This window comes from Ammospiza caudacuta, chromosome 11, assembly GCF_027887145.1.
Source record: "Ammospiza caudacuta isolate bAmmCau1 chromosome 11, bAmmCau1.pri, whole genome shotgun sequence".
NCBI classification, from domain to species: domain Eukaryota; kingdom Metazoa; phylum Chordata; class Aves; order Passeriformes; family Passerellidae; genus Ammospiza; species Ammospiza caudacuta.
The window spans coordinates 4,706,221-4,721,247 of NC_080603.1; the positions used below are offsets into that span (position 1 = coordinate 4,706,221).

The 15,027-nt window shown below is 44.0% G+C and overlaps 1 protein-coding gene across 1 annotated transcript; it reads left to right on the forward strand.

The window, feature by feature from the left end:
• Positions 1–4,088: 4,088 nt before the first annotated feature.
• On the forward strand, positions 4,089–8,505 carry GPR55 (G protein-coupled receptor 55). Its single transcript, XM_058812482.1, has 2 exons — positions 4,089–4,108; positions 7,518–8,505. Exons 1-2 carry the CDS (start codon positions 4,089–4,091, stop codon positions 8,503–8,505), a joined length of 1,008 nt encoding a protein of 335 aa, XP_058668465.1.
• Positions 8,506–15,027: the final 6,522 nt, after the last annotated feature.

A 15,027-nucleotide genomic window follows, 5' to 3' on the forward strand; every position in this document is an offset into this window, starting at 1 on the left:
CAGAGCTTCCAGTGAAGGTAGCTCACTGTTTGTTAGGCTGTGGCTGTTTAGGAAGGTGAGGATGAAGAGGGTGTGGAGCACTGGTGTGGAGTGGAAGGTTTCCAGATAAACAAAACTCTGTACTCCAAGCCAAGTGCAAGCAACAATTTTTAGGCCACCAATGAAAATTAAGCTTGTTCTTTTATTTATTTGTTCCTTGGACAGAAAGAGCATCACATCTTCAGGTAGGTGAGAGCATCAGGAGCTCCTGGCATTTTCCTTTCCAGGTTTTGCTGCTGCCCAGCTGGAGTTGGATGAAGCCTCCAGGATCTCCCCTCTTAAAAGAAGGCAGCAAATCCCTTTTGGGTTAGCAAGCTGTGGTAGCCTGCTCAGAACAAGACTTGTTGGCTTAGCTCACCATGGCTATCCAGTCTTTGAAACCTTTAAAAACACACCAAAATATCAGAAACCATTCACACAGCAGAAAAGACAATTTAGAGTCAGATGTCCAAGTTTATCAGCTTCCCAATTCCCCAGTGCCTGAAGCACTCATCCCAAGGACAGTTTGTCACTCACCTCCTGGCTCTCTGCAGAGCAATGACTTTTCCTGGCTCGTTTTACTCTGGGTATTTAATTCTTGTAATCTGAGATGATATTTTACATCTGTCTGGGAGAACAAATCGCACATTCATTCAGAATGGCCCAGAAACACATGGACCCTTCCTTTGAATTTTGATTAATTTGCATTTGAGCATCTAATTCTAATTCTAGATCTGAGACCCAACTCATTCCATTCTGGCCATTAAGTACAAGCAAACACATAATTCAGACACTTGTGAAAGCTGGACCTCAAAGCTGCTACCATATATTTTCCACTTAAGAAGAGCAGAAGAATTCATGTTGGTGTAATGCAAATGAATGTGGTTTAGCACTGTATGAACATGTTTCCTCTGAAAGAGATTTTGATTCCTTGAAAACAGCAAATGCTGGTGTCTGACTTAGCAAGAGCAGCACTTATGGCACCAAGAGGATAAAAAAGTAGAGAAAGTTCAGAAAACTTCAAAAAACAACAAACCAACCAGTCAAAACACCCTACTCACCTTTGCCACAAACATTGTGAATTTTTTGGTCATACCCTTCCTTTCAGTTGGATTATGGTTCCTCCAGCCACTATTCATTTGCTAACTGGAACACAATGCTGGCAAACAGATAAAGTTGTGAAGATTCCCTGTCTCTAGGTAGCACAAAAAATACACACCCAGTGCATTTTATTGTTTAATTAAAATAAACCTGAAGCTCTTCTCTTTCCCATTGAAAACCTCAGAGCCATGCAGCCATGCTGGATCCCCAAAATCCAGCATTTATCAAGCAGCAGTGCTGGGTGAAAAGGCACTGGAGCACAAAGGACTCACTGAAATAATTCCTGCTGAGCATATTCACATACAGCACCTGAGAAACTCCAAAACCATTCTCCAGGGATGGGGGGAACAAGCCCTAATTTCTCAGCCAATAATGCATTCAGAACTTGCCCTCATTAAACATGCTCTAGATGGAAGTTGTCCTCATTTAAGCCAAAAAGGCCAACCTGCAAAAGGATGATTTATGTGCTCACCTATGAGTGGTGAGCCCACACGTATCACAGAAAAACTGCCAGCTCAGCAAACATGCAGAAGTGTTTGTTGCGTGCAGAAATGTTGATTTTTTTTTGTCTAGGTCTGATGCATCAAGTGATACCGAGTGGGAAGTTCACAGAGCCAAAAGGAATGCAGCTCGTGCTGGGAGTGAAGGCAGCACAGAGTATTAAAATTCATTCTTAAGCTAAGTCTGGAGGATTCCTATGGCAAGAAGATTAAAGAAGCAACCCCATTTCAGCTGCAACATGGCACAGAATAACTTGTTCAAAAGGTACTCAGGATTGTAGGATGTTGCTTTTTGCTAATATTTAGTTGCACTCTTATGTTTCTTCCTGTGACTCCAGATTCATTTCAGTCTGTTGCTGAGCTGGAGGCAGACCACAGTTCTGAGAAGACAGAAGTTGCAAAGCCCTTGAAACCTCCCAATTCCAGAATGTGTTTCCCAAATGTTATGAATCATATTGCCTTCATTTCCTCTGCCACACCATTTTCTGAGGAGGTTTACATAAACTTTGTTTGGGGTTCTGCTTTTTTTTTTTTTTTTTTTTTCCCCAAATCCCATTTTTAAATGAGACAGGAAGAAAATGACAGTTTTTTTTCTTCTCCTACTCCTGTGATACAAATGCTGATGCTACTTTTTCTCCAGAAAGATGAAATTACCTCCAAAACCAGATTGCAATTTGAAAACTGTCACTTAGAGCTGCATTTCTTCCTGTATTTTTCTGCAGAGGGTTGCAGCATGTCCACAGGTCAGGAGAGGGGCTGTGAGCACCAGCCAGTGAGTTTCACACTTGAGCAGAGAGGTTTCCAGAAAGTTCTGGAAGCTCCTCTCAAGCCAAGTGAGTTTTGGCTCATGTGTGACTCTCACGTGTAAGGCACTCGTTTGCTGCTCTGTGCACATCAGTTCTCTCTCAGATAAACACTTGTTTGCCAGGCTGCAGTTGCGAATCACACACCTGAGCTGGCTGAAAGTGGCACACGCCCCTGAAATAGTTCAACAGCCGCATGTGTGAGAGCTGCCCCTCTCAGAAACCTCTGAGTGCTTCACTGCTGATCCCCAGTATGCAAATGGAGCAGAAACTGGGGGAAGAAACCCTATTTTTATTACAAGCTCTCCTACAACTTTCCACTTTCCAGCTCCTCCCCAGCTCAAGGAATAATTGGAAATTTGGAGGAGGTGGCCACCAGGAGCTCACAAAAGCTGCAGGTAAAGGCCAGGCTGCACCCCCTGACTTAGAGAGGAGTTGTTGCTCCCCACCCTGGTTTTTCAGCTGGCTGCAAACAGCTGAGGATTCAAACATCTACACTTTTTCCACCTTCACTTGCCTATGTAAGTAGGCACAGAGCATATTTAGAGACGGAGGAAAAAAAAAAAAAAAAAAGAGAAGGATGTGGTTGTGTTTGCCGCTTAGAAAACTGTAAGGGACGGGCTGTAAGAAAACGCTCTCATGCTCTCTAGAACAGCCTGGACTGAAGCAATGCTGCTGGTCTGCTTGCCAGGGCTCAGGTAAAGTAATTCCTGTTTTAGTTGTTGACTTCTATTTTTCCCACAATTTCGTAGCAGCATTGAGTGTAGACACTTTTTAAGCTGGTAAGATGATTGTTATTTATAAAGTTCAAACAATAAGATCAAACGTAGTGTTGTTTAGCTTAGAGCAGAAAGACTTCTGCTTTAGTGATAAATATAAATCTATTCTGTTATAATCAAAATACTTAGGAAAAAAAATTGTAAGAAATTATCCAGCTATAGGTGAAATTCATGGCAGGAGTGGGACCTGCTGCTCATTGCACTGAGCCATCTTACTCTTCTCCAGTACATCCACAAGAGAATAACTTACATCTAACATCAATAATGTTCTTGGAAATAGATATAAACACAGCATGTTTCTGCTAATGAAGCTTTCATGGACAAGAACACCCTTAGTGTAACATCTCTAACTTGTGCTGTCACCCAGATTTGTGTGAATCCCAGATGAACTCGGGCCCGAGCTGCAAAAAGGAAACCATTCATGGACCTAGTGAGGGGATTACTGTAAAACCCTGCTGTTCATTTCTAGGTCAGAACACCTTTGCTGCTCACGAAACCACAAGCTCCTGATATGGCAAAACCCAATTAATGTTTAATGAGTTCAAAGGAAGTGGAGAATCCTCAGCAGGAGAAACAGAACAAATGGAGCAGTGATGACACAGAGGCTGTGCCAGCTAAGGCACACTCTCTTCAGTACTGTTAATTACAGGTTCTTGTATTATCTTTTGGTTTCTAGGAGTTGTCTGAAACAATCCTAAAGCCACAGGAGATTCCTTCAAAAAACCTGTTGAGGATAGAAATTTTCCTCAGAAGACTGGAAAAGAGCAAACGTGGTACCTCTCTTGAGAAGGTGGCTAGGAAAGAGTTGGAAAAACTAAATCTGTAATCCTGGCTTTAGTATTTGAAAGAAATACTGGAATCACTCACCAAAGAATCTGTTTGTAAGCATGCAGAACTCGAGTCAGTGGTAAGTAAAAACCTGCAGAGATTAATCTGAAAATGACTGAAATAGAAGTTATTTGACTTCCTCTGTGAACCCTTCAGCAAAGGGAGATGGGGCTGTAGGAGGGGGAACAGGCTCACACACTACCTCTAAAGAACTTCTTCTAAGCAAAGGAAACTTGAGCAGTATGAAACCTCTGTATGATTCGTGGTACCCACTGAGATTCTAATCACTGTCTGCTCTATAGGAAAGATGTCTCTGCTACAGCTCAGTTTCTTTCAGGATGAGTATGAGCAGTATTTTTACTAATAATTTGGACAATGCAGTAAAGATGATGCTTGTGAAATGACTGCAAGGTTATTTGTCAATGAAAATGATTTTTCAAGTGAGCCCTAAGCAAACATTACTTAGTCCGGAACAGTTGCAAGCAATTCCCATGGATTACTCTAGATGTGTATTTTAAATTTGAGACACTAAAATGATAATAAACCACCATGTTTTTGACAGTCAGACAACTATCAATTTAAAGGCTCTTTTCTTGAAATTAATAATTTTCTGGGGTAATGCCACACATAATTTGGTACTAATGAATTCTAAAGAAAAGGCATTCAGTGAGCTAGTGATGCAATAAAAGTGGCACCAAAGTGTTTCAGCAGACACGAGCCAAGACACAGACTCTCATTTAACAAAGTGCAAAGGGTCCTGGTTTGTTCTTCTGCACAGCTCAGCCACCCTGATGACTGCAGCCAGCTGCTGCTGCTGCCTGTTCCTGCTGGAACATGACTGCAGTCACAGCCAGCTCAAACATCACTGCAGCTCCAGCTCCATCAGAGCCACACTGAGCTCACAGCACATCTGCAGCAGCAGGAACTCTCTGCTTTGCCCTGTTCTTCTTTGTATCTCTCTAGGTCCATCCTTCTTCCTCAGGGCCCCTCTAGCTCCTCCAGGCTCCCCCTGCCAGCCAACCCACCCCTTTTATCACACTGATCTGGATCAGTCACAGCTGGGACCCATGAAGGGCAAGGCTGTTCTTCTTCTTTGGTAATTACTACAACTGTGATTTATCAGGGGTGAGGTCACTTGTGATCCTTCCTTCTACACCTACACCAAACCTCAGACTTTGAAGAGTCATCATGCCTGGTTTTCTGATACATTTACAAAGCACACCGAGTGCTGGGTTGTCAGGTGTTGTCACTGCCCCAAAATGTTTCATGTTGCCTGGTTTTCTCCTCAGGCAGATGGGTGCCCTTGGGCACCGAACACCCTGCTCACACTAAAGCTGTGTTCCCATGTCCCTTTCCCTGCCCCTCAGTGACAGCAGCATCTCCCAGAGTGAGCCCTTGCACACACAGCACCAACTCAGCTCTGCGTTCTGTGTGACTTTCTCACTTCTCACACACCACAAACACGTGATTCTCCAAGTAGCTGCCACACACTGCTGGCTCAAATGGGCTGATTGAACCTCACCCTGATGACCAAACCAAGGTTTTCCCTTTTGCTCTCGTTTCTGGCAGGTAAATCCAGCCCATAAACCTTGGTGATAACATCCAGCTTTTGCAGTTCCCAAATTGCCTCTCCAGAGCTCACCCTCACTGCCACAGCGGGGTCACACAGCCAAGGACAGCCTCAGTGTTGTGCACCCCCTTGGTAACCCCCATCCAGTCTGTTTGTAATCCTCACCAGCTCCAGGCAACCATTTCATTACTGAACAGCCCTTGCTCTAAACCCTGCTTTTTCTGGTGCTCTCCACTCGTTTCTAGTACACTCTGCTGAAATGCAAGTGGCCTAAAATCCTCAGCCTTTCTCCTGTATGAAAAAGCAGATCCTTCATCAAAGATAAGGGTCTGGTAAGAGCTCTCAAAGACTTATTTAGCATTTTTCTTTATAAATCAGTGTGAAGGTTAGGCTCATCAGTTACAGAGCTGCTTTAATCACACTTGACACTCTTTCCTACAACAGATAAAATAGATTGAACATTTTCCAGCCACAATAATAACATCCAGACTTCATAACAACCACTGGGCTGGACCTTCAGCTTTATGTGCCTGTCCTTTCTGTGGTCTGAGCTGGAAATTCATGTTTAATAGGAGCATGTTAAGCTCTGAGTGCATTCTGTGTTCAGATACAGTTATTTCCATTATCACTCACTGATTCCCACCAGCCATCCCACATCTGACCTCCAGCACAATGTCAGCATTCCTGTGGTATTAGAAATAATATTAAGAAATAGTAAGAAGAAATTAGTGGTATAAGAGTTGGCAAAATGCAAGGCTGTCTCCTCAGCTGTTCTCTGTTTCTCTATACATTTTTAAATATTTTATTTTAGTCACGCACACACAAAAAAATTCTTTCACTAGTTGGTTTTGGTTTCTTTAGCACAGTTTAGCTCTTTTTGGCAGTGCTTAAGAGCTGTCACTGTTCATCCTCCAAAGCAACGATTCTCCTCTTGACCAAACTCTTCTTAAAACATCCTCACTTACTCCTAAAATTTCTTTTGAGCTATTTGGTTGGCTGAACTGGACTGGGAACTTCAACTACCAATTTCCTCTGCTTTATTGGGACTTTTTGTGGTTTTGATTCAAAGACCACTTATAAAAAGCACTTCTAAGGCATAGTTTGTTAAAGCATATGTACGTTTTTAAAAACAGTGATAACATTCAAGACAAAATAATTTTTTTTAAGAATTGCATTATGATGATGTCATGACTTCCACTTGCTAATCTTTGCTGGATTGTCAAAGATAATCAGTTAAAATTTAAACTGCATACCCCAAATTGAAACAATGCTGAAAGTTAAGCACAAGTGAAAAAAAAACATGCTTACTCATTTTGCACCTAGATAAAAGATCAGTCTTCTTAAGTTGACCTTTTAAAATACTGCATTGGATATAAGCACTGTATGAAACTAAAATATCATATAAATGTGGGTGCAGTAAAAGCACATCAGCAAAAGCTACTGATGCATGGGGATTTAGATGTAAGAGTAAAATCCCAGCTATCAGATCAACATGCCTTAATATGGAACAGTAATCTCATTAATTTCTGTGTAGCAACAAAACTAAGCATGATGTTAGGGAAACTTCAACAGGTGTACAAATTATTAAAGATAGCCAGTAGTCTTTGAAAATACGTGTTTGAAGGAGTCAGTCTCTGATATCTGAAAGGGATTCTCTGACATGGGAAGGTAATCAGAGGATGCTGACTATTTTCCCCTGAGAATCAGACTCCCTTGTACATACCAAGCCAGTCAAACTGGAAACAGAAAGCTCTGTGCTTGAAAGGTTTCACTTTCTGTAATAGACACAGGCTGACCAACTGTCCAGCTCAAAACCAAAAAATTCTATAACTATGTTTGGAAGGATCTTGGTTTGGCTTTATCATGGCATTAGCTGTGAATCTTACACATTTCCAACCCGTTCTCTTTGTCGTTTCAGGGCAGAAATTACCAACAGCAGTGAGAATTGCAATTTCACAGCCATTGACAACCTGGCACGGAGGGTGCAGCTGGGGCTCTCCATCCCCACCTTCATCGTGGGGCTGGTGCTCAACGTCCCGGCCCTGCGTGTGTTCTGCTGCTTTTGGAGGAATCAGAGCAAGACCTCGGTGTACATGGTCAGCCTGGTGCTGGCAGACATCCTGCTGGTCCTCTCGCTGCCCCTAAAGCTCTACTCCTCTGCCACAGAGGTGCCTGGCCTGCTCTGCTCCTTCATCCAGGCTCCTTACTTCGTCAACACCTACATCAGCATCTTCATCATCGTCTGCATCACCGTGGACAGGTACATCTGCATTAAGCACCCCTTTGAAGGCCGAGCTCAGCAATCCCCCAGGTGGGCCGTGGTCATTTGCTGCTTCATCTGGGCAGTGGCTTGGATCTGCAGCATCCCAATTTTTGTGTTCCAGAAGGAGGAACCTATGAGATGCTTTCACAACATGTCAAGCCAGACATGGAGTGTCCCCTACATTGTTTCTGTGGAAATATTTGGGTTTCTGATCCCGCTTGCTGTGATGGTTTTCTGCTCCGCTCAAACCATCTGGATTCTCCTGAACACTCATGACAGAAGGGAGGTGAGAGTAATTGTCATCAACCTGGTGGTGTTCCTGGTGTGCTTCACACCCGTCCACCTCGGGATCCTGCTGCAGTGCCTGGTGAGGCAGCACGTGATCGTGGGCTGCAGGGTCAGGCAGACCATCAGCCTCTTCCTCCAGGTGTCCATGACATTTGCCAACCTGAACTGCTGCCTCGATGCCATCTTCTACTATTTTGCTGCAAAGGAATTCTATAGGAGAGCCCAGCTGGGGAGGGTCATTGAGCTGTGTGACATGCGACGGCACCGCCAGCAGTGGGACAATGCCCCTTCCCAGGACACTGACAGTGCTGTGCCTGACCTGGCAGGGACTGTGCCACAGGGACAAGGACAATGAATTTCCCAGTGACTGCAAACCTGTTCCGTGTTTTTCTTGCCTTTAAAGATAAAGGAGAAAAAAAGTTAGAGTAAGGAACCAGCATTAGCAAAGTGACAGACTGATCCCAAAAGAAGCATTAGCCTTGACAGTACCTACCAGATGTGAAAAGCTTGCCAGAGGAAAACTAACCAGATCATGGGAATGCCTTTTAACATCAGCTTTGGTCATAGCTGCACCAGTTTTCCCTTTACATATGTGGTCAGAAAGGTGTTGGTGAAAGCAAAACTAGAAATAACTGTTCATAACCTTTCTAATTTAAAATGTGTCTTGGTAGTTAAAAAGTAATATCCAGCCAGAAGTCACTGCTGGGGCTCACTTTGGGCAGCTTGGCCAGCCTGGGACAATGGGGAATCCTCCTTCCATGGAAGCATCATAGACTGCTCAGGGCTGCTAGGAGGGACAGCAGTTTTTGCTCTTTCATGTAGGACATGCTGCCCAGAATAGAAACCCAAGGGACTACCTCAGGTACCAGCCTTTCCTGACCACCTGTGCTGAGGAGTCATCGTGCCTTTCTGCTGCAATTTTAAATCAGGTTTTGCCCACGTAAATCCAAACAACCCCTTCAAATATGAGATTTAGAGAAAGACTGAATATGCTGAAACTGTGTTTCTACATCAGTGCCTTTCTGTCTAAGATATAACATGTATGAAAACACATGTATTCTTCTGCCTGTCTTCTCATTCTTTCTTGGCCAGGGGAATTAGGGGAGCAAGCCCTGCATGACAGAAGGTGAGGGAGTGATTGGCAAGCTCCTCTCTCCCAGCCAGAAGCGTGGGCCAGCCCTACCCAGCTCATTCCTCAGGGAAGTCCTTCCAGCCTGTACTGTGCACTTCTCCAAACATTTCTGGGCTTGCCTGAACTCTTCAGGTCAGCCCTTCTGGGTTGTCACCACCCAAATACCATTTGCAAGTTTGGCTCTGACTCTGATCTAAAGGTTTCTCTGTTGCAATTTAAGCCAAGCATTTCTTGCACCCTCATCTGGGCATGGTTGGTGCTCGTAGCCAGAAACACTTCCACAAAAAGAAATAATTTTCTTTGCCTTTCTAAAAAGAGCTGTGAAAATAGTCTAAGACTGCTGGTAGTCAAGTTTCTTCCATTTATTCAAAATGTGAAAAGAAATTACCTTCTCTCAGTAGGAAATTAAAAAGGGTCCAGTTTTGAAAATACAATTTGCTGTCCGTCAATTTCCATAGAAATTATTGACTATGCAAGTAGGCAGCTGCACATATGTTATAGTGGACCTAATATATGAACATTTTAAAACTTGTTAGTACTAAAACTATGACCACAGCTGAAGTGAAAAAATATTTTCATCATCATCTTTGCTGCTTTCTGTAAAAGAGCAAGAGGAAGAGCTTTCCAAAAGAATAGATTTTCTAAACATTATTGAGTGCACTGAGTCCATCACTCAGAAACTTACAGATTTTCAATATGGGTTAACCTTTCTTCTTTGCACTTTTCACATTACTTTGCATACAAAATATGTGTGTGAGAAAGAAGTAGTTTTACTAAATAAACTGTACATGTGAATTGTATGATTTGAAAATACATTTTAACTTCCCAATTTGACAGCGGTGTGTAATTCTCCTCTACCTGCACTAGCTGCCTAAAAAAATTACTCAGCAGCAGCAGCAGCACCTGTGACCCCTCAGAAAGGCTGGGATTATTAAATCAGGGCTAATTAAGCTGCAATAATGGGCAGTGGTGGAGCCACTGTGAGCTACTGCTCTCAAGGCTCTGTGTGCTCCTGGCTGCAAACCCAGACTACAAAATCTGGAAGTTAAACTGGACTATTTTCTTCCCATTTAGTGTCACTTCTTTGTTAGCCTAAAATGTTTTTGTACGTAATTTCATTGGTCTGAATTTTGCCTGTTGTATAAGTAAATGAGAGCAGCCTCACTAAGCCTGCTTGAAATTTGAGAAATGAAATGAAAATGAAATTAAGAGAAAGAAGGAAGAGCGCACAGCTGTGTTGATTTTAAGGGCTGTTGCAGTAGTCCTGTTTTTTTAGCACAAAAGAGCACAGGTCTTTTGAGCAAGAAGGTGTCACTTTCAATTCACTGCTTTTCAAGATGAACTTACATTCAAATAATGCACTCAAGTCCTGCCTTTGCCCTGCAGCTACAGTTCTTCCTAAATCAGGATTTTACACACAGGCTCCTGTGGGGAATCCACTGTTAACTCTGGAGCATCTCCAGTTGTGGTTGTATTTTTATACCAGGACAAAGCAAGAAAAATCCTTCTGCACCTTGGGAAGTTACAAAGCAATTTTGATGATGAATAAAACTGAAAAGCATTTGACATTTTAAAAACCCAAATTTTCCTGAGCTGATACCCAGGTTCAGTGCAACAGAAGCGGTTTCCTCTCTCCTGGTGTTATTTTTAAAACACGGAAAAGTGATGGAAACCTGATTGTGAACCCCTCACACTCTCAGGTCTCCTCACTGCCTCAGCTGTACTATAAAGTCAAAGAAGCACTGTCTTAGTGGAAAAAATAAAAATCAAGTGCTAACCATAAACACCAAAAACAATGCCTTTACAAATTGCATTTTCAGTTCTGCCCTCTTCTGTGAATTGGACAAAATCAGGATTCCACAATTAACCACAGACCTTACAGAGGAGCTGTATTGAACATTTCTTCTTCTGGACACGCCATTTCAGGCCACAGGTGAGAATATTCACCACACAAAATTTTGTTTTCCTCCCGTTAAACTTCTCCAACTGGGCTAAACCCCACAGGTCTCCACAAGACAGCTGATTTTTCTTGAGGGCATTTTTATCAATGGCAGATCACTCCAACATTGTACAATTAGCATTTGTTCAACCATCCGTGTGATTCCCCAAGCTGTATTTTATAGACTCACTCAACTGAAAAATAGAAGAGCACAAAAGCATTTTGGACAAAAAACCCAACCCCCAATTTAAACAAGCAAACAAAAACTCCCAGCACACAAAACCACACAGGATTTGTTCCCCAAATTCATTTCCTGTCTGGGTTATATCATCTTCATTTCCCTACTTCAACACAGAACTCAATGACATTCCACTAATTTCTAATGTTATGAAAGTAGCATCAAAACAATGCCAGAAGTTTTGAAAAGTTCTATTGGCCAGGAAGTCCCTTCTGAAATATTTTCAACAACAATGATATCAAAAAAAGGAAATTCAACTGGTTTAATAGCAAGTAGAGGGTCTAATATAAGAACTTTTCTAGCCTTCATACGCTGCTTTTATGATGCATGATTTATGAGCTCAAAGGCACCTGAGGGAGGGTCCAAGCCTGGATCCAACCACTGTTGGTGTCCTGCCCTCTCTCAAGGGGCCACAGATGGGCATGGGCCCTGGAGAGCCAGCCCAACATATTTTCCCTATGATTAAATACATTAGTTAAAAATATAAACCAGACACTTTTCCATGTGAGGATGAACAACTACAAAGAAAGCCTAATAAATGTCACTCTAGTAGTTTGTCATATCAAGTAATTTCAAGTTTTCAGGACACTCCAAAGTGAGAAGAGCAGCCATCTCACTGCCTGAGGCAGCCTCCAGATCGTGACAAAAGGCTGAAATGGGCTGGAAGATTGAAACTGATCTTCGGAGAGACCCAAACCTCCCAGGATATGTCACTCAGGGGCTGTTCTGCAGCACCACAACTTAGCCTGCCTCAAACACAGGCAAACAAGAGACAGACCCAGGCCACTCTAAGGTACAGACTTGTGACTGTCTCACCAAAGTGGTTTTGCTGAGGTTTTCCTCCTCACATTAATTTTCCACTTCAGACTAGCTGCTTCCTCTGAGCCTTGGGCACACTCTCCATCCTTCCACCCAAACCCGAGGAGAGGAGCAGGGGCAGTGTCCTCTGAGGAGCTGGCAAGTGCAGCAGGGGAAAGCAGAGCCCAGCCAGCTGCTGAGGGGACTGTCACCTGCCCTGGGAGCCTGCAGGGACCTGCTCAGCACCACAGTGGCCAAGGACAGCAGCTGAACAACCCCTCTGTGCAGCCAGGGCGACCGAGAGACTTTGGCTGCCACACACCCAAAGGTTCCCAAGGACTTCCCACAGGGAAAAGGGGCAGAAAGCGAGCCCAGAGCAAATGTGCTTGTCCTGGGCAAACTGAAAACAAACCTGTCTGTTAGTGACACGACAGTGCAAATGGGAAAGCTGGCTTGGCTAGCTTTCAAATTAGTGTGCTTGCTAGACCTGTAGAGAAGCACAAACTCCTCACACGCGGCTCTGGCTGCTCTCCTGGCACTGCCAAAGGCTCAGTTACCAAAAGGTGCAGCAGCTTCTCTTGCTGTTCAGCTGTGACAGTGTTCACAGGGGTTCTTGGATGAGGGAAGAGACGTAGATCTGACTCCATGTTTCAGAGGGCTGATTTATTATTTTATAATATATACTACATTAAAACTATACTAAAAGAATTGAAGAAAAGGTTTCATCAGAAGGCCAGCTAAGAATAGAATCAGAAAGAATGATAACAAAAGCTTCTGTCTTGGACAGAGAGTCTGAGCCAGCTGGCTGTGATTGGCCATTAATTAGAAACAACCACATGAGACCAATCCCAGATGCACCTGTTGCATTCCACAGCAGCAGATAACCATTGTTTACATTTTGTTCCTGAGGCCTCCCAGCTTCTCAGGAGGAAAAATCCTAAGGAAAGGACTTTTCATAAAAGATGTCTGCGACAGTTCGGCTGCTGTGTGGGCAGGGGGTGGAAGGCAGAGGAAGAGGAGCAGAGGATGCCACAGCAGAGCACGGAGGGTGAGCTGAGCCTGCTGTCAGGGAAAGCATCGGCCTGGGCAGTCTGAGGTGGCTGCAGTCCAAAGACACAAACCTGCTCCCAGCATAAAAGTCACACAAGCACAGAAAACCCCTGTTTGACCCCTCTTCTTGCTCAAGGCAAGATTTTGGGTATCTCCCCAGAGGTGTCCCCGAGCTGCTCTGTGGCTGTGCCTGCCCAGCACTCTTAAAAGTTGTGCCTTTTGCCACTGTATCTCACATTGTGCCTTTCTTCAGCTGCTTTTGTGAACTTCTTTTGTAAGCAGCTAAAACTATTTCTCGTGTACAGTTGTGTGGGAAACAGAAGAAACCAAAACCAAAACCCATCTATTTCTTTAAAGTTATTTAACATCAGACTATGGAGAACATTAGATGAAGGCTCTCGTGCTGCTTCTGAACACATAATTAAATGATCTTCTGTCTGCAGGAAAGCTATTTGCATTGGAAAATCACTCCTAGGAACTGATTGCCACAAAATGGCACTGTGCAATGAGCTTTCACAGCTCTGTAGCCTCAGTGTTAGCTGAAAACTCCAGAGAAATCAAGCTCACCCCTTCCACGTGGATACGACAGCTTCACTCAAGCAATCTTCTATCTATTGAACATCAGGCCAACACAAAGACTTAAAGCAAGTGTTAGCACTGAAGCACACCTGAGCAGACTAAGAATAGTTGTATTTCTAGAGTGCCTTTCATGTGAGGAAGTCAGAGTGACTGAAAGTGAGACACGATCCCTGCGGCACAGGCGGCTCTCCAGCAAACATAGGATGAAGAAGGTGAAGCAGGTGGGCAGCAGCCAAGCAGCTGCTGTGCTTCAGGCCCTGCAGGGTGATTCTGTGCTCCTGGAGTGGCACAACTTATTGCCTTTGGCCCTGCCAAAAGTTTTGCTTTCATTTATTTCATTTAAACATATATATCAAATAAAAAGCCAAACACTGGCAGTACAAGCATATGGCATGACAGAGGGCTCACCAGAGCCAAGTTCATGCTGGACCTGTGGATTTTTAATTCCTTGTTTTTTTAATCACTGTCATTTCTGCCTCACCTAGAGGTCTTAGGAGCAGCACTGCTTTCTCCAGCACCCACTGCTCCAAGGTGAGGACTCACCCTGCCAAGAATGAGCTCAGTAACTGAGTCACACCTGCTGTACATCTGTAAAGGGCACCAGGATGGCATCCACACGGTCTCATTTACACCACCTGAGACACTGCACTGCAAAAACCCCTCAGCCAGCCCCTGGCAGCCTTCCTCACCATGCCCACTGCCCTTGCCCACGCTGCCTGCACTGAGGGTCACAGTGCTCACTCATTTAAAGCACGAAAGGCAGAGCTGGGGGGAGGCAGACGTCATGACAAGTCTCACAGCTTGCCCATGGTGCAGGTGGGTTGAAACAAACACATCCTGCCATTTATCTTCTCCTCACCCCAGCCTGGTGCTTCTGCAAGGCTTCCATTAGCCATTGGGTTTCCAAGCCCCATTTCTGGAGATACATGCAGTGGCCAGCTCCCTATGGGGCAAAGAATGTCCCAGAGGCATGGGAATGAGATTTCCCATGAGAAATCCCATCCCCACAGCCACCCTGCAGTCTGCTCCACGGCACCCAGATCGTGAGCCATTACCTCTGTGGGAGATTTGAAAAAGCACTTGGTTTTCCCCCACTTGCTGAAGCACAGCAGCTTCAAGGACAGCTGGATTTTCATGTTAA

What these genes read in the sequence shown, in the direction of transcription:
- GPR55 (XM_058812482.1), top strand. Translation starts at nt 4,089, where the DNA reads ATGCAGAACTCGAGTCAGTG. An exon ending in ATGCAGAACTCGAGTCAGTG is followed by an intron (nt 4,109 to 7,517) that starts GTAAGTAAAAAC and finishes TTGTCGTTTCAG; the next exon opens with GGCAGAAATTACCAACAGCA.